The sequence below is a fragment of the Phaethon aethereus genome, assembly GCF_964289735.1.
Source record: "Phaethon aethereus genome assembly, chromosome: 12".
Lineage (NCBI taxonomy): Eukaryota > Metazoa > Chordata > Aves > Phaethontiformes > Phaethontidae > Phaethon > Phaethon aethereus.
Window position 1 is genome coordinate 13,367,047 of NC_138588.1, and position 19,944 is coordinate 13,386,990.

At 42.3% G+C, this 19,944-nt stretch overlaps 1 protein-coding gene across 1 annotated transcript in view; it reads left to right on the plus strand.

Moving 5' to 3' along the window:
- Positions 1-2,160: 2,160 nt before the first annotated feature.
- The window catches only part of TNFAIP8L3 (TNF alpha induced protein 8 like 3), a gene marked incomplete at its 3' end in the record, with an annotated part of 46,733 nt that continues 28,949 nt past the window's right edge, over positions 2,161-19,944 (plus strand). The window contains exon 1 of the mRNA XM_082005250.1: positions 2,161-2,610. Coding sequence (XP_081861376.1) covers positions 2,367-2,610 — 244 coding nt within the window. The 5' untranslated portion in view covers positions 2,161-2,366. The remainder of the gene's footprint in view (positions 2,611-19,944) is intronic.

Sequence of the window (19,944 nt, forward strand, 5' to 3'; positions counted from 1 at the left end):
TGAACCATGATCAGTGGCAGAGAAGTTTTTCTATTCAGAGTTTAACATTTAATTGCAATTATAGTACAGGTTACACATGCAGAAAAAAAGCCCACACAGAAATAGCGTAAGGCCAGTGCCTAGAATACCTTGGAAACACATGCACAGCTGCACTGTATCAGCTCATTACGTGACCCAGAATACACTGTCCGGGCAGCTCCCTTTGCTGCTGGGGGAGCAGGAAGGGTTCCACTGCACACATGTCCCAGCCAAAAACATTGTTGTTACCAATGTTTTTAGGTAACTGCTACCAGCAGTTACCATGACTAATTACAAAGTCAGAATTTGGCTAGGTTAGAAATTACTATTAGAGTTTCAAGCAAGTAAAGACAGTCCAGAAAATTAATTAATTGCACTCAAATACAAACTTACTCTTCCTAATAGACTTAAACTGTTATACTCTTATTGGGGAGGTTTTTTAGGTTGCATTTTTGCTGGTAAAAAGCAAACAAAAACGAACAGCAACAACAACAAACAACGACAAAAAGAGACTAAACCCCTTCCAGCTCTCAGATTCTGTTCTTGGTATGGTATATGGGGTTATCTTTCATGACTTAATCTCAGCATTTTTCTGTTGCTACATGGTTTGTATCACGCTTGTAGATTCCCCACACCTTCTGCTAATCTGTGCGACATGGGTACATGCATTCAGATTTTGCACTGGCCACTCACAATAGAATCATAGGATTACTTCAGTTCAGATGTTTTTCCTTATATGATACTAATTTATGGGGTTATTATCAGCAGTATTTGGAATGTCATTTTAAATTTAATGAAAGCAATTACAAACAAGAAGCAGAATTTGTTTGTATGGAATAATAATAATTAAAAAAAGTCTTTACAGGCCTAGGATATAACAACATGCCAAATTACTTAACACCTAACTTTTCACTCAGAGGTTGAAGAATTTTGTGTCAAAATTCAACATACTAATGTGTGTATTCCCAGGGCCCAGAAAGCTTGAGGTCTTTATCTCTTCAGGCTCAGCCTGATTTGAGGGCAGGGGAACACGCTAGGATTCACCCTAGAACATACGGCAAACTCTGGCTTCAGTTTTACTATTGTAGTTCTTACACTCAGCATTGCACAGAATAAGCCATCACTGGAAAGATTTTGACAGGGTCCTTTGAGTTTAGAAAGGTTCCTCTTTTTTTATTTAACATATTTTTAAATGTCTCTGTATACACTGAGAAAGTCTTCACATTTGTCAAGAGTGTTTGCCATAGTCTGATAATGATAGGTAACTTCATATATGCAACTTCAAAGCAGTGTCCAGCCATTGCTTTCTCCAGCAACATGAGGGTCTGCATGACTTTGGGGGAAGAGAGATACAGAGCAAAGAAAGTGGTATCTGTGGTTTGCAGCTACAGGCATAAATGTCTGCCTGGAGATTGCAGTAACCTGCAGGTAAGTGTTCGAGGCACTGTCTGGCTCTTAGGAGGTGACACACTTACGGATTAGAGAGATCTAGGAGGTCTCTTACGATGACATCTGGTTCCCAATTAGAAAAGTATTCTTGCTACTACTTTCCTGGGATTTTTGTGCTACAGTTAAAGTGACCTTTAGCCTGTATCAGCAAGAAAAAGTAGAGGGGAATAAAAGCAAAGGGAAAGAAAGATCTACCTAACCTCAGAGCTGAACAAGTGGCCTCAACCATCTGAATTAAGGGATGGCTCAGGACTCTAGGAGCCTGTAAGACACAGGCAAAGTCTGCAGAGTTCAAGCTATAAAGTTTTCAGACTCAAGAGTTCCAATCTTCTAACATGATCTCCATTTACCAAGTATTGCACTGTCTCCCTGAGCCTGCGAATAACGTGCAAACAGGCAGCAGCAAAATTCACTCCTCCAGTATTCTTCTGGGCACCAATATCCACTAGGAACTGACACTTCCCTGTTAGTCTCCACTGTTTCAATGCCTAATGTTTGAGCGAACTGATCGTTGAGGAGAGGGAGCTGGTGAAAAGAGACAAGGCGAGGACTGAAGGTCAGGGGAGATGCCCGCGGGAAAAGAAGACGAAGGAAAAACAAAGTGAGCGGGAGACACAGTGTAAAGGACTGTCATCCCGGTCCTTTCCGAGTTCTGCCTCAGCAGCGGCCTCGAGCCCTCCACGGAGCTGCGCGGCCGCGGGTCCCGGCTGTCACGCCAGCCACGGCCGGGCAGCCCCGCGGGCCCCTTCTCCAGAGGCCGCGGCCGGAGCAGGGAGGTGCCGACGGCCGCCAGACGAACTTGTGTAACGGGCTCGGGGAAGAAACCGCTCCTCCGCCGCGCCCCCGCTCCCTCCTCCCCTCGCCGGAGCCCGCCCGTCTCCGCTCCTCCTTTGCGGCCAATGGCACTAAGCGAATTGGCCGCGTGTGGTGGCGCGGACCCAGCGCCCGGGCTGGGAGGAGAGGAGGAGACAGCTGGCTCTGCTTGCCGCTCGCTCCCTGGCTCCGGGCTCCCCTCCTGCCAGCGGCGGCCGGCCTCACGCTGCGCACCCCGAGCTGTCCCTCGGCCCCTGTCCCCCGCCGGTACCTGCAGCATGGACTCGGACTCCGGGGAGCTCAGCGAAGGCGAGCTGGTCTCACCCGCAGGTAAGGGAGGGCCGCTGCCCGACGGACCGGTGCCCGCCTGGCCCCGCGAGCGACGGGGAGAAGGAAGGGCTCTACCCCTCGCTGCAGCCGGGGCAGCACCGCGCAGAGATCGCCGCCGTCCCGCAGCCGGCGCGCGACCCCAACCGCCCCGCGCGAGCCCGGCCGGCCGCGGCCCCAACGGCCCCGCGCGAGCCCGGCCATGGGGCGGCTGCTCGGCCAGGGGCGCCCCGCGGGCGCGGGGGCAGCAGTGGGGGAAGCCGCGCTGCGCGGCCAGCAGCGGCCCGGGGCAGGGAGGGAGTCGCCCTGAGGGAGCTGCCTTCAGCCCTGACACGACAGCCGGTTCAGCGAGCAGCGCTGGCGTGAATCCGATGCATTGTGCTTCAAACCCAGCGGCTGCGAAGTTTTTGGGGTAGGTTAGGGGTATTTTGCTGTCGCTCCACGAGCGCAGCGGCGAGCCCGTGTGCTGAAGGGCGGACTCCCCCTCAGAGGCCGGCATGCAGGGCCCTCGCGGTGCTAGGCTTTTGTGGTCAAGTCCTAACTTGTCACCAAAAAACATAAAAATGCTGCTGTCTGGCAGCTGCTGCCCGCATAGTTCTTAGATTAGACGGGGGGGGGGGGGGGGGGCGGAACGTATCTCCTGCCATTTCCAAATCTCCACATTCCTCTGCCCTCCGCAAAACAAACCATGGCTATGTGCCGTAATCAAAGGCTGCCCTGCACAAACAGTAAATGGGGACAATAAACTCGTATGAAGTCCAGCGTGCGCAGAGGGAGGTTCACTCTACCAGCACAGCACGTGCCCCAGTGCCGCTCGGCAGAGAACTGCTGTCAGCTCAAGGCCACCCCCTTCCCCATGCACATCTGTGGGTCTCCAACTCTTCTTCAGCCAGCGGTGGCAGGGCAGGCCGCAGCGATACGGTGCCCGTGGCTGGCACATGCCGGGTACCAGGCGATTACCAATGCCAGGTGTGGCAGGGACCTGTCTAACCTCCAGCTTCCCACGGTGGAAGGCACAGGCACCTTCTCTGAAGCCATTTAACTGGCATCAGACACAAGTAAGCGCAATTAGAATGATGCCTGAAATTGTCTTAGTGATCATAATAAATCCAAATAGAAAGTTACCGTGTTACATTATGAGATCTACTTTCAGAAAAATCTTTTTCACCCTGATCTGTCCAGTTTAAGACATGTCCTTTATCCCAGCAGCCACCTTCCCCTACCCCCAAAAAGAAAGGTTTCAACACCAAACAGTATTTTACAGGAAAAAAAGCCAGATATTTTGTGAAATATTTTAAGTGTCCTATTAATACAACAGTGATGAACAACAGTAGGAAATCATAAGATAAATAGGTGTTATCTGTAGTCTCCCAGGAGAACAGGATTTTATAGCATAGTCTTAAATCCAATTCAGTTTTAAATATTAGGCGTATTTACTTTTTGTGTCTCGCTCTGTATTTCTTACTTGAAATCTGGAGAATGAAATAAGACTAGCAACAGGCCACGGAGCTCCTTATAGTCATAAAGTTCCATTAGGCTGAACTTACTAGCAAAGACCACCAACAGCTATACTGTTTCATCCAAATATCCAAAGCAGTGCACGAAGCTCAAGTTATAAACATTACATATATAGACAAGTTAATGTGATATAGCTCCTGCCAACAACTTCTGTTCTGAAAAGGATTTTCTTTTAAATAAATTAAAAATAACTACGCTTAGAGATTGCCATAAGTGCTTTTTATGTCATCACTTGCTAGCTGCCAAGAGTTGATGTTCATCAGTCTCCTCTCCTCTTTTCTATTCCTTCTTTGTGCTAAGAGAAGAAAAATCTGGTATTTTCACCATACATGGCAGATGCCTATGCAGTAGAATAAAACTGATATAGAGTGAAAACTTCGTGGTTTTATCTTAACCAGTTGCAATCATTTTTTCTGCACTAAAGAATTACTTGCTGTCTGTATCCCCCATCCTCTTCTGAAAAATACATTTCTGCTAGATTTCAATTTGTCTCTTTTCTGTACTGTGCCATATGTAGAGTGCAGTTTCTGTACGTGGGTGTTCCGCAGTCACACTGTCAGTCACTGCTGCAGGCACAGAAGCTGAGGGGTTACAGGGTGGGATTCCGTCACCACACCCCACGGGTCCCAGTGACCCAGGGCACTCTGCCAGCAGTTCCTAAAGCAAGCAGAGTGCCTCGGAGAGGTATTTGGGATGAAGTCCTAGCAACTGTTCGATTTTGGCCATCGATCTTTAGAACAGCAAGGATTTTGTACTGAAAGCGACACCAACTTGAATGTTTTGCTTACTCTCTTCACTACCAGTCTTTGCACTTCCAAGCTTGTAAAGCAATGACTTCAGCTGACACAGTTAAAACTCCTTGTAGCCATTGCCCACTTCTCAGGTTGTTCGATTGTTCAAGCCCAGCATGATACAGTGTCCTTTATTACTAGGGCCCCGTGATGCTAATGCAATACAGATATTTAAAAACCTATCCCATTTAAAGGTTTATGCTGCTGGTACAATACTTGTTCAGTCTTTTGCTCTGTCCCGGTGGAACAGCACCCCTGCCACTCCTGGGACTCGCACGGGTGTGCACAGGACAGGAGGCTACCTTGTACACCCCCACCACCTGCCACACACGCGTGGCTTCCAAGAGCCAGCTGGAGTCTTACTTTGAGATCCCAGCAGCCTCATTTTCTCCAATAGCCCACTTAAAGCTGAGTTTCCAAGGAGGCAGAAGTATTTTTTCTGTATTTATTCTGAACGTGTTGTCACAACAGCATCTTCGTATTTCTCTCGCGGAAACAAGTAGCTCCTTATATGTGAGCAGGGCAAGATGTTAGCTGTACTTTAAAACAAACAACCAAAAACACCACACCTCTGCATGCAAGAACATCCAGCTCTGTGGCCTTGGCTTCCATAAGTCTCTGCACACCCATCAGTTACTGCTTCACATTTGAGTTGTCTATGTAGTCAAAAAGTTTAAGTTTTTTTCAAAAAAGTCACTCATGAGACAGACCCCTATTAGAAGCATTAAACAAATCTTCACAATTCTGAAAAAATTCTATATTGTCATGCAGAAGTGTTACATGCTTACTAGCACTACCCTCAGTCAAATTTCTTGAGTTTTACTATACATGCGACTAGCCACATTTCTTTTCTCGTCCTATAGATTATCTGTTCAGTTCTCAAAAGCTTATCTTAAAATAGAACATTGTTCTCATTTTTTAATGTCCACCTATTGAGAGGTTGGTTTTTTAAAAAACTTTTCGGTAGAGCAATGGACTACTTTTTCTCAGATCTTTCGTACAGTCTACCACATGAAAGTATGATCCTCTGTGCCATCTTTCAGAGTAAGAATTCACAAAAAAACAGGTCTTCACAAAAAAAAACCACCAAAACAGGTCATCTCCAACAGCAATGGATTTGGAGATTCTACATGTAAGAGAAAGGCAGCAGCAGACCTTCATTTGGTCTGCCTTGTCCTAGGTTCCCTGGCTGAAACAGGCTGGAATTTGACCATATAGCTTTTATGGCATATTGATTTAAGCCCTTCTACAAGCTACTGACTCAGAACATAGATTTCCATGTTTATTTCAATGGAACTTTTATGTTACACTATTAACATGTGATAACTAGAGGCTGAATTGCCTGTATGGTCTTTGAAAGAAAATACAGGTTATTTTTATGGAGTTTAACATATCCTGGAGAATAAGCTGTTGCTGGTCCTTTCTCTGGCTTTCCCCCACTGAAGTCAAAAGACATTTGGCCTAGAAAAGAGAGCAGCTTGCACTCCAAGTAGAGCTCTAAACTGGTGACAGGATTTTTTTTTTTTTTTTTTAAACATTAACACTGTGGAGTCTACAGCTTTGTATAATGCCAGAGATAACAAAATGAAGACAACCTCATCACCAGGCTTGCATCCATAAAAACAGTGTGAGTCTTATTACTGTCTTCAGTAGGGCCAAGATCCTACCCAGCAACTCCTGGCACAAAAATATCAAGTAATTTTAAATGCATTAATAAGTTATCTGAACTCTACTCTGGACAATAAACATATACATATATACTTAGTAAAATCAACAAGAAGTTTAAACATTATTTACTGTTGTAAGACAGCCCTGACAGATGCAAATGATTTTTCTGAGCTGTAATATTAATTTGATTTGCAATGCTTAGCAAATAATTTTTTCTGCAAGTTATGTTGTGCTACGTGAGCTGCCTGTACTTTTTATGAAATTAGTCTTTTAAGACTGTTACATATTTTAATTACTGTTTCAGAGTTAAGTGCCATTCAAGAGCTAATATATTCTTGTAAATATAAAATTAGTTAGAAAGATATTTAGCAATTATTTGAGGCATCAGTAACATCTTTTTGTGATACAAAGTGCAAGTAGGCATTTTATAACTCTGCAGTATCACACTGGCCATTTGAACAATGTTTGTCACAACAAAAGATAGACTTTGCCCCAGGGAATACTTGTGCATCTGAACAAGGAGGGTTTTGATTCAATAAAGCCTTGTTTTGATTCTACATAGAAAGTTCCAAGTCAGATACGCAACAACATTTATTGGACTTCAGACAAGCCAGCAGTAGTAGGTAACAGCATGTTGTAAGTATGGAAGCTAGGGGGAAAAAAAAAACACAAACCAAAACCAACAAAAAAGCTATTTCAAGTGGAAGGCGCAGACTGTACTGGATGCTCCTGTTATGAAGTGCTTTCTAGTACCTGTCTAATAAGGAGCTCTCCCTTCCCTTCTGCTGGAAAACAAAGGAAAAAACAAAGCTAGTGGTAAAAGATGGACAGACAACAGACATTAACCAGCATGTCATAGGAACCCACGCTCCAAACTCTTACAGAGCTTTTTGGATCACACTGCAAACTGAGGCAAGTCCAAGTTTCTGTGCCAAGACAGAGTGGGCAAGAGACATTTCAGGATGAGCAGGCAATAACCGCCTGTAAGGGCAGCAGCTAGGGCATGCATGAGCGCCAAGCACCTGGTTGGGTGAATTTTTTTTTCATCTCTTTACTGTTCCCTCCAGGAAGCACCTGGCTGCTGATTCACATACAGACCCCTCTTCAGCACAGTGACTGTCAGATTGGGAGCCCTGGCTGACTGAGGGGGGAAAAAAAAATGTAAAAAACTTTGAAAAGCAAAAAGCTGTGATGATAGTAAAGACCATAAATAATCCGACTTTTGTCAAGTTGACTAGGCAACTTGGACAAGCAGAATAGACAGTTTAATTTAACAGGTCAACTTGTTCAGACTTCTGTTTTTTAAAATCAAGTGGAAATACAAACTTCATGAAACACTGGATTGAAGCCCAAGCTCACCTGCTTGTGCAGTAGCAACACCTGTGGATGAGACTGCTAAGCAGCCAGTAGGGTATGAGGTAACACTCTTCAGCAGCTTTGATAGTTTCTTCCTACTTTTGAGAGAATGACATATGAAAACATGTAGCCTCAGAAGGACTTGTCATCATGGGTGAAGCAGAATCTGAGTCCCAAGTAGGAATAACACAACATCCTTCATGTGTCTGCTAAGTTATTTTTAGTGTATAAATATTTAATATCCTTGATCAGAACTACTCACTTTCAGGACAGGGTATACTAGTGCCACACACAAATAGCACGCAGAAGCCAGCCACAACTTTGCTAGGTCAGAGATAGCCTGTTTCTCAGGCAGAAAGGTTGATTTTGCACTTATGTGAGTGAGGGTTGTAAGGTGCTCTCCATAACCCCAAACTGAGCTGTTCCCACCTGAAATTAAGATGCTGCTAGCAGTCAGTGAACAGAAAGCCTCTACTTTTTCTAATACATGGATATGGACAAGCCTTGGGGCAGGAATTTCTGATGCCAGATGATGTTCATAGATAGGAATATGAAGCAATATCCTGACACACAGCAATCATTGACCATTCCTGTCTGCCTTGCCAAAGGCCAGGGATGAGAGCGGGTTCCATTTGATGTGATATTGTGGCAACAGCGGATGACCTGTACAAGGCAATGAGTGCACCTCCTCAAAAACCTCACACTTCCCATTTGAGGAAATAAATCTTTTATCCTTTCTTCCCATCTACGCCCAGAACTAATAAGTCATAGTAGGAAGAGTAAGTCACCCGATTTTGTTGGTAACAGAAGAACAAAGCTGTAAATCACAGGTAAAAAGGAGAACAGTAGGCCAGATAGATGAGAAAGAGTTCCTGAAGACCTGGCCTGTCTTTTTTTTTTGCATTTTGCTATTTTGCATTTTGCCCACAGCATCAGCCTTGCTGTGACAGGCCCTCCCAGGTCCCAGGAAAGTAGGAGAACCCTGTAACTTTCTAAGAGCGCTTACTATCTTTCCTAGTAAACTAAGCAGGATCTGGCTGTGGGCCCAACAATCCTCTAAACTGTTTATCTATTAATATACTTCCTGGCACTCTTTCAACCCATGCCAGATAGCCTCCCACAAAATGTCCTGGCATGAGGCAGAGAGTAACAGTGGCCAGTATGAATTAAACAACATTTGGAGTGTGGGAAAGAATTCAGCTCGCATCCAGATGGCAGTACGAGGCACGTACAACAGGTTCTGTCCCACTTTATTTACAGTGGGACAGATTTTAGATATTCTCGAACCTGTAGTCAGAGCACGGCACAGAGATTCTTCACTATTACTGTGACTTCTGGTGCACTGCTCAAGGCTGTCGGCCTGCTTGTGGACCTCTCTCAGGACAGCTGCCTTGGGCCATGACCGGGGTTTGTAGCCCTGCTGATTTAAGAGAGTAGTGTTTGCTGTTTGTCTCCAGAAATCTCTCTGCCAGGTAGATTATGGGAGGGCATCTTACAGGCTTACAAGTCTAGCTGAAGGACACTCATGGGAAGTTGAGACTAACTTCTTGCAATAACTATGGCTTTATACCAAGACTCAAACATCTTGATAAGCCAAGCTGTGTTTGGACACTGGCTACCAGCCAGTGCTTTTTCTGCTCTTTAAGGCAGCCATCTTTAATGAAAAAGGCTGAGAAAGAGCAAAAGTCACCTTGCAGTCCCTTCCAGTGGTCATTAATCCGTCCTTGGTAGAGATTCTGTTTTAAGTCAAGTTTTATCAGTTGGCTCTGTCTAGCCTTCGTACAGAGAAGGAGAGTGACCAGTCTCTCTGTACAGATGTAGGTCTTGGCTAATATCTGTTGATGTAACAACAGAAAAATAGAGCAAAAAGATTATTACCATCTATGATACAAAACAAACACTCATGGAGGCATTCCCTTTGGTCATCTTACTGATGCTAGTTTAACATGAAAGGTAATCTTCTGAAACACAAGTAGTAAAAATTAGCAGTATATCTCACTACCACCCATAAGCATCTAATTTCTGGCATTGACTTAGATTATCCAAGCAGCTTTTCTTTCTCTTTGAAAAAATATATTAACACTATTATTGTGTTCCAAGTAGTTTTCCATTTACTTTTACAGCACATAGTTTACATGGTCAAATCACTGACAGATGCAGATCAAGCAAATACAAGTTTCTTGGACTTTTCAAAGGGAGGGGGTTTTGATGTTGGTTTGTTGTTTTTCTTTTTAAATCAAGATAACCATCTTTCAGATGATTTTTCCAACAAAACCTCTGTGCCATATAGTGTTGTACTAGGTGAACGTCTGTGGGTTTTGTTTACTTGCATTTAATTTTAGCTTTGTGTATTTGTGCGTGTTTCCCCTTCACTCGCAGAAGTCAGAGGGAAGTAGGTTAAAAGTATCAAGAGCAACCTTCGAGTTCACTTCAAAGCAAGTTATAGTTAGTACGTCACTATTTTGATAGTTGTCAGTATTTTGATAAATTATTTCATTAGTGATCTCCACTGTTAGGAGAAATGTTTAGTAGTAGATGCAAAAGTAATCATTACAGTCATTATGATGCATAGCTACTGGATTTCTTAGAAAATGATAAAGAATCAGTAAGGAAGAATGTTGACATGGATTACAGATTTAGGAATGGGGTAAAAAGTTCAAGCCTAAGTATACATAAAGATCACTTCCACAAACTTTGTAGAGTGCCAGTATGCCCCGTTCTTAGCAACCTGGACTAACTGCTGCCCTTTAAATATACCAGAGTCTATATAAATAAAAGCAGAAGTTTTTGTTCAGTGATTAAACCTCATCTCTATCAGGAACCAGCTTCTAGCATATAAATCTAGCTTGACCTCAGCTATGAGGTCTCTCTGGCTTCTACTCTCACCTGTGTTTTTAAGAGTCTATTTCCAACCTTTAAGAACTGATACGGTGTCAGATACCATCCTGCATAAGAAGGAATGACATAAGGAATGCCCCCCACCCCACAAAAAAAACCAAACACACCCACAGAAAACCAAAAAAACCCAAACCAATATATTCATTCAAAACAGTCACCACTAGCATTTCTCCACAAAGCACTTCCCCTTACAGAAATCATACAGAATTGATGGAAAGCCAAGAACAAATCATCTTATGGACAGATGAATACCAATGTTCTCCATAATTCTGTGATCTAACTTTACTTTAAAATTTGGATTAAATCAGATGCCTGAGGGTTACAGCAGTCCCAATACTTAGTTGTTAATCAGCTGGCATCAATTTATTCTCCAGACCAGGATATCTCCTGTAGTTTTGAGGCCGATTTCCAAACTGTGAACTAGGGTTCTTTTTAACTAGCTGGTATCATTCACTTCAGGTTCAAGGGAAAATTGTGCTGAGGTTACTCAGTGCTAGGTATTTAAAAGCATAGTTACCAAGATGCAGAAAATAGCCATCAGTGTTACGTTACTACATAAGCAACAGCTTGTGCCAGTAAAAAATGGATGTTTTGAACTACATCAAGAACAGTGAGTGGATCTGCACCCTGGGAAGGCATGCAGAAATGCCTCATGCTTTGAAAAAAGGCCTGGCACATGCAGTGTACTGTGGCATGTAAAAGGCAAGGAAGGTCAAAAGCCTCCTTGTACCCTCCCTTTGACTGCCACATGCTATCAGAGAGGCTAAGTCCCTTGCAGGAATGCAGATAGCAAGATTTCAGCTGTGTTCTTCATTTTCTAACCTCTAAAGTGTTTTTCAGTCCTTTCTCTTTCCACCCATCCTCACCTTTTACACTAACAATTTGTTTGTGTTCCTCCTCCAGGTACCCACACCTTTCTAGCATATAACCAATCTCATTTCCCCTGTCCCTCGGCCAGTATGCTATTCTTCTGCAAGCCTCAATTCTTCCAGTATTGTTCCGATTCTTCTTCCTTAGCTAATTTCTTCTCATATATTCTTGGGTTTGTGATTTCTGCCACTATGAAAAGGAGTAAATGCTGTCAGGTTGTATTTCATGAAAGGGAAAACTGATGGGAGTAATATATTGTCTTGTCTGAGTAATTAGAGGTATTAGAAACAGATTTGCCTTGCCGAGGAACTAACCTGCCTCCTCTGGCAAACAAACAATACAGACAGTGGGCTTGCAGATGAGATTGATGTCATCTTGAGTAGTAAAGCATGCTGAGAACAGGAAAGTTAATTTGATTTTGAAATACTGAAACAGGTAGATGCAATATTCACCAGAAAGTGAGAACACAGTAGCATCTCCACAGATAGCAAGAGCTCCCCTGTCACTTCCTTTGCATTCCTGAACAAACTACTACTTGGAGAAACAGTATATCCTCACCCTTATAAGATCAAATCGTTGGGCTTGAATTGCATTTCTCCCCAGACACAGCAGTCTGTGACTGTCACTGATCAAATGAGGTCAGAGAAAGACACTGCCTTCTAGTGACATAGCTTAATTACAAAGAATTAGGAAAACAGAGCCTAGCCCTTTCGCAGAGTATTGCGGTGAACCATGGCATGCAGATCTCCCCCACCCAAGTATACCAATATATTTTTCATTAAAAGTTACTAGATTTTTCAGAAAGATATAATAAGAGTATTCATAGAGGTTGCCTCTAGAAAGCAAGCAGAAGCTTTAAACAGCTGTAACAAGACCAGGAAGGTGAGAGATGCTTCCAGAAACTAAACTCTTCTTCACTTAGGACAAGAATGCCTCCTTCATTGTTCTTCTGCCAATGAGACAAGGATGAGAACACAGAATTACACCAAGGGAGGCTTTAGGAAAAGGACTGGAAGCTGAGGAATTGCCAGGAAGGTGCAGGTTCACCAGAACACCAACACAGCACCTGCATCCACCTTCCCACTCTATCACTGACCTGGCTGAGCTGAAGCAAACTCAAATCGGAGCCAACTCTGCCCTTTGCAGGGCCAACAGCCACCCCGACACATTTCATCTTCCATCACCAGGGTGGCTAGAAACAGGGTCCCAGTTTTCTACCACAGCATTTCTCCAGATCGCTAGCCCTAAATGCCAGACCCACCTCATTTGCCCTGTCAGCAGCATCTTGCGTGTGATCTGTCAGAACACAAGAGGACACGCAGTCCTGGCCAGCAGACAGGGAGAGCACAGCTCTGCCCTGGTGCAGCCCTTCCCTATTTGCATGGTGCCACACAGCAGGAGAGACATGCTCACATTACATGATTTTTGCAGCCAAGATGTCTGTGCAGCTTTCAAATTCCCAAGAGCTATGTCTACACTCGCCCATCCAGGTACAGAAGATGAGTAACAGTTGCTCTTGCACTGCTTAGAGCTCTGTGTATTTACCTTTTAGAACTTCTCTAGGAAAAACATTGCCTTAGCAACAGCTGAACAGTATTAAGACAGAGACAAGTGATGTGTAGGAAGAGAATTTAGGGTGATGGTAGGGGGAACCATTATTCAATGTTTGCCATATTTTCATAGAATAGAATTTAACTTCCTTAAAGTTACTGCAGTCAATGACAAGCAGGTAGAAAGATGCATGTGAAATACCTCTGGCTGTGCACTGAAATAAAGGATGACTAGACATAACCAAATAACCAATGCAGGCAACCACAAGACTGTGAAGGGGTTTTTTTTTATTATACACTCGTTACTGAATATACAGCTTTTCTCTATTTGTAGAGTTCCTTTTTCTGCATAGCCACATTTGATGGAAATTCAGATAGCATGTGTGCCATTATGTGAAACAACTAATTCTGGAATCCTTAAGTTTCTTTCCTCATTTTTACAGACATTAAAGCAGTAGTTACACTTCGTAATAGAGATTATAATTTAGGGACAGTTGATGCCTATGCTTAGTCACTTCATCATGACTAAAATACAAATTTTGTCTGCTCTACAGATCATACGTTATTAAAGAGATTGAAAACAAATCTTTAAATAAGTAGTTAGCTTGCTTTTAAAGCGATGTGGCTTCTTTACCATGATAGAGTGATAAAAATACACATGACATCATAAAGCTCATAAAACTCACAGCAATTTTGCTGCTGAAAGTTTTACAGCTATCTACTTGAATTCATTTGGTTTGAAATTTGCTTTGGTCTAACATTTTTTTCAGCTGAAAACATTTTTTTTATATGAACAGCATGTGATTGAATATAACTAAGCTTTTTTTAGACATGTGTAAAGTGGACAAAAGTAATTTTCCTTAAGTAAGGAAATGCTATATATAGAAAAGCTAAATACTTTCAAGTCATAGACTTCAGTAGGTTTTTTGACATCATCCCTGGAGAGGCAGAAATACAACGAACAATATAAAAGCAGTTTCCTCCATAGGAATACAGAGAACATCAGAAACAGCTTAGTAAGTGAAGAGAACTCCATTCTGCAGAATGGAAATCATTATTGGTTCACATGTTGGTTCACATTTTTTCACTCTAGCAGTGATCATGCCCCGTTGCCATGAATGGGAGGTGCACACACAGCAGTAGGTAAGACTTTAAAGCTAAGTTTCAAATATTTTTAACAAGTCAAGACTTGAATAAGTCCTAGAAGGTGTAGGCTCTGCAAGTCTTGAGCAGTACGGTGTGGAATAACAGCTCTGGGGAAGAAAAGAATGCTACAGGGCATTTTTGTGCCATCAAAATTGCAAACTGTTATTGGGGATAACTCAGTCTCTGCCTCCCCATAGTTGCCCCTGGGGAGCACCATGGCTGGGAAGCTGCCTCTGTAGGGAGAACTGCACACAATGCTACTACTGCTACACTGGAAAAAAAAATCCGCATACTGACTTTTTGCAACTCTTTCTCAGGCCTTGAGGGTAGCACACGAGGATTGTACCAGAAGTTGGAACAGGTTCTCTTGTTAGGGTTTTCCCATTTTCCTTTTAGCAGAGCCACAAAACCAGTTGATACATGCAGACACACATAAAATTGGTATTTGAAGTTACTTTCACTTGGGCTCATATATACACACACATCCCCCTTTCATGATGGTAAGGACGAAAACAGAGGCTAGCTTGCCTAAAACAAACAATTTACCAAAAATTAATCTCAGGATTGTACTAGCTGAGCCAGTGAAAACAGGGCAACCAGTTCTGCAACAGCACAGTTACTAGGGCAGAGCAGACATTAAAGAGGGAATGTCAGATGGCTACAGTTAAAGGGTGTAGGAAGGAGACTCCTAGGATATGCCCAGATGTCAGATTTCTACAGATGGAATACCAATTTTCTCTAATTCAGAGCTGTTCTAAAAGAGTACACAAGGATAGACACATGCAGAATAACAGAAAATGGCAGTATTTAAGAAGCTTCACCATGTTTCCAGATGCTCATTTGGAAAAAGATGGAAAGAAAATATTCAAGTAAGGCTTTTCAGGTTTTTTTTTCTTCTCTTTTCAGTTTTTCCATCATTAAAAAAAAACCCAACCAACCCACCCCAAACAGTGGCTGGATTCCTTTCTTCATATAACATCCCAGTAGGTGTGTGTACTAGTAATACTGTATTTATATTAAGCCTGGACTTCCATATTAATGGTTTGTCCACCAATTTAATACATTATAAAAGGTGTCTGTCATTTCTGTATCTTTTGAAATTTTGCCACTCTAGATTTCTGTCAAGTATCACCTTCCTGAACTTCAAAGAAAATTGGATTTTAAATTTAAGGACATTGTAAAGATACTGGTCTAATTTCTTTGTGCAACCTCCCATACAATAGCCTTTCAAAATCTGATGAAGTACTGGACTGACAGCAGGGTCTTAATCACAGCCTTAAGCAAGTATTTCAGTTGTATCTATTTCTCCTCTCGTTCCTGGTCTGCTTTGTCTGTTTACCTATACTATTTTTAGGTCAGGAGTGTCTTTCATTATAAGTTTGTACAGCAAGAACCCCAAGATGTTTTATTAAAAGCTAGAAAACACCAGTATCAATGCAGTGCATAGCCACTGCAGGTACATTATAGGGTACTATGGCAGAACTTCCATCCTCAAGAAAGAAGCTGCACCTCTGCAGTTAATACATCTTAAATATGAGACACACACATATGCATTCAATATGGTCTTTCATAAAAGACTGCAGTTTGAGCACTAATTTATCTTAACCACACTTGACTTTTTATCATATTAAACAGATGACTGCCATTATTTTTTTCCCAGTAAGCGGTGCTACTGCATATCATAAGACAATAAAGGAATGCTACAAACAGCAGTAGCAAATTCATACTTTTTAGCAATTCAACTAAAGAGAATGCACTTATGTCTAGCTCTCTGGCAGTGAAAGCGTGTTTCAAATAAAAATGAAACCCACAATTTGAAACTATCATGTGTTGCTTTGTTTTGTTTTTCCCTTTAATACATGAGCCTATTACTGAAACGAGGAAAGCCTTTCACCCAAAAAGAATTTACCAGAACGAAAGAAGTTTGGCAGAATTAACGTGGTCATGACTGCTGGCACATTTTCCGATAACAGTCTTTCAAAATACAGGGTGGGATCAAGCACAAAAAGAGATCCTGATCAAGTGATAGGGCTCGGGCTTTCTTCCACAACTGTGATACACACACCACGGTCCAAGACCGCAGTCCTCTTAAGAAACCAACTGTAAGTCAGAATGAAAAAGTATTCCCCACAGCATGTAGAGTCACTCTATTTTCTTCATAACCTGAGTTTCAGTTCTTCCACATAAAATAGTTTGCATGGACTTTAAATATGTAACCTACCTACACCATAATCTTCCCAAGAGGTTGCTTGCTGCCAGGCTCACTTCTGTGCAGGCCAAGGAACATGGACATTTTCTGATCCTGTCTGTTAAAACTTTTTTTGCAGGAAGATGGCTTCCTAGGGTGTGAATTTGTGCTTTAAAGCCGTCTGCCCTCTGTTTTCATCTCGGGCAATGCCTTAGTGGAAGGAATAATAAATCCTATTCTAAGGTGATGAGATCTGGTAACCTGGCACTAAACCTTGAATTCTAGAAAGCCAGATGAAACCTGCCCCAAAATATTACAAACTCCAAAACCAGGTCCATCCAAGGCACAGCCCTTTCATTAATAGAGCTCTGACAGTAACCTTGCCTGTAGAAACACAGGTTGAAGATTTACGACTAAACAGTTGTAGTGGGTAATGTTATTTTCCTTCTCTCACTTCTCAAGATCAGTTTATTTAATCTAGAAACAAGATCACTACAGGACAATGTTCTCCCCACACATGCATACTGGAAGATTGCTGAAGTTAGTTAACGCATACAGGGATCAACGTCTGCTGGAGACAGAACAAGAAGCACTCGGCATATTTGCAGCCAGGGAGATTTAGTCTGACGTCAGGTAAATCTTTCGAACTGCAAGTACTGCATTAAGCTACAAAGGGATGTTGGTCTTTAGGAACAGGTTGGACAAGTATCTCTTCTAGCCTGCTAGTCACATCTCAGAGAAAGGAATGGATTACATGATTGATAAAAAGTTTGTTCTTTCAGCCTCATGTTTCTGTGATACTGAAACAATATGCAGCAATTTGAAGCTTAGTTCAGCAATATAAACAATTTTCTACACAAAACCAAATTGTTACCCTGATTTTACTTTCCATGTGAGCAGACAGAATAACCTTTGCCAAAAATCTGTCCTTAACTCCATTTCATTTTCAACACCAATACAGTCTTATGGATACAATGTCCAATCTTTCTGGAGAGCATCATTGCTTCTGTTAATATCTGTGTAGATAGCCCACCAATCCTATAATTAGCCAAACCACCCTTGCTGGCTGCAACTTTAGAGCTTCTGAGCCTTGTTCATTCATCAGTTACCTAGTCACCAAGTTGCAGGTGATTTTTAACACATTTGATTTCCAAAGGGTAAATGCAGACAGCTCAGTTGCAGAGGCTTAGAAGACATAGCTGGAAAAAATTAAAAGAAGGCCACTTGAATGTTCTTATCTCTGCTTCTCTGCAGCAAGCTAAAAAAACATAGATTGTGGTAAACCGCAAGATCAGGGTGCACCACTTGTGTGTATCTCATGCTATCAGATCATATTCACAATCCGTTCTCCTCTCCCTAGATTCAATTCAGATTAATCCCTCCCAGCATCACCTCAGGTCTTTCTGATCCTTAATTGCTACAGCAGGCACTGCCCTACAGACTGCCCTCACCTCTCTGGCCACTAACGTTCCTCCAGAAGGCAAGTGGAGCCACCTCCTGTGCCAGCTGGCTTTGAAAGCAGAAAAAGAGCCAGTCTAAGTCACCAGCAAACTATACCTGGAGGTCTGTCCATATTATCTGGTACTTACATATCGTATAGCTACTAGCCACTATTGACACCTAATGGCAAACTTCCTCCCCTTAAATAATACTAAAATATAACTATCTCCTGTAGATAGCTGCAGATGCAACTTGCCCACTAGAAGCACTTTTGCAGGTGTAATTTACACCTGCAAAAAAGGAAGGGGGATTTCTGCTCAATTAAAAATACACCATCTACTCCCAGCCTACAGATTGATCATGTGTTGTTTTACATCCTAACCATGCAATGAGGCCAGGAGGCAAATTAATACCAAGTACAGTTGCTGAGGAGCAGATAAGCTTTCTGACAAACCTGACAATTTATACATTAAACATCTGGGGTTTTTATTTTAACCTTGTTATAACAAAGTCATACGTAGCATGAAAAAAAAAAAAAAGTAGTCTTACAAAAGTGGAACTGTTCCTGAAGTGACCTAAGATAGACTAAACAGATCATCTATCTTAGCAATCTGATCTTTAACCAGAAAAAAAGAAGGGAATGTTAGAACCTATGAATTATAACTAGCCTTGCTCCTTTCTTCGTAGTGCTGTAATTTCCCCCCTGAAAATTCTAAGCAGACTGAAGGAGGGGAAGGAAAAAAAAAAAGATCACTTTTTCCACTTACAAGAATGGGTGAAAGAAACAGGGTTTGGTAGATTTTAGGTTACATCTTAACAGATGGAGTATTCCGGAGTCCTGTTGTGAATTCCAGCCTCATCCTGACCCGTAAAGGAAAGTCTTAATACACTTCAGCCTCCTTCCCACAGATTTCGGTTTCCATCCAAAGTAAGGAGGAGAGATGCCTTCCATGTTGTCACTCAGCTGAACACTGCGAGGACCAGGCCTTGGGTTCCTCTGCTAAGTCAATAGCCAGGAACACCAAATCTTTATTCAGTTTTTATGACCTCAAAATATGGCACGGCTAAGAAAACAGGCTCTCTTCAGCTCCAGACAAAGGAGCAAGAGATGCAGGCTGCCTTATGGAGCCAGGACTCCAAACCAAGTACAGTCTTGCCTTCCATTTACCTGCAAGCCAGCTTTTAGGAGTGGCAAGTTTGGAACTGGTGAACACAAAAGTCTTCTTAAGTTTTATCATGTGGGGGAGACAAGGGAAAATTAATTTTTCCTCTCAAAGAGTGTGCTACAAAGTCTGGGCTATTATTAGAAAATTATCAAAATGCAATGCATGAACAAGACTACTACAGAAAGCAATTGGCATGATGTTCACCTGTTCTGCTGCCAGAAATAAACTAATCAAGCCTTGATGATATTAATTTGAATATTAAAGGAAGAGTTAAACATTCATCTACCTCTCAGATGAAAATAAAATACCTGAACAGAAAGCAGTTATTCCCAAGGACCCTGTGAACTTGCACTGCAAGAAAACACCATTTCTGTGGACACCACTTGAGCGTGGAGCATGTACTTGCTTGCACTGGTTAACCCAACAGTTTCCTCTTTCTTTCAGACTACTAAAGGATATCTCTGCTTTAAAAAAAATAAACAAAAAAATGCACACAAAACCAGAAGGCCACACAACCTAAACAAGCAAAAATTCAAATGCTGCCAAGCTAACCGTAATACTAAGCCACAGGGTAAATAGGAGTCCTTTAAATACACAGTCGGACAGAGTGGTGGATGTGTTACTGCACACAGCACCAGCAGAATTGACTCCTTTGTTCACGCAGGACTTCGGAAATGCCCTGCCAGACACCACTATGAGTTTATGACTAAAGCAATACAGCTCCACATTTCTCTATGTTTAGATTG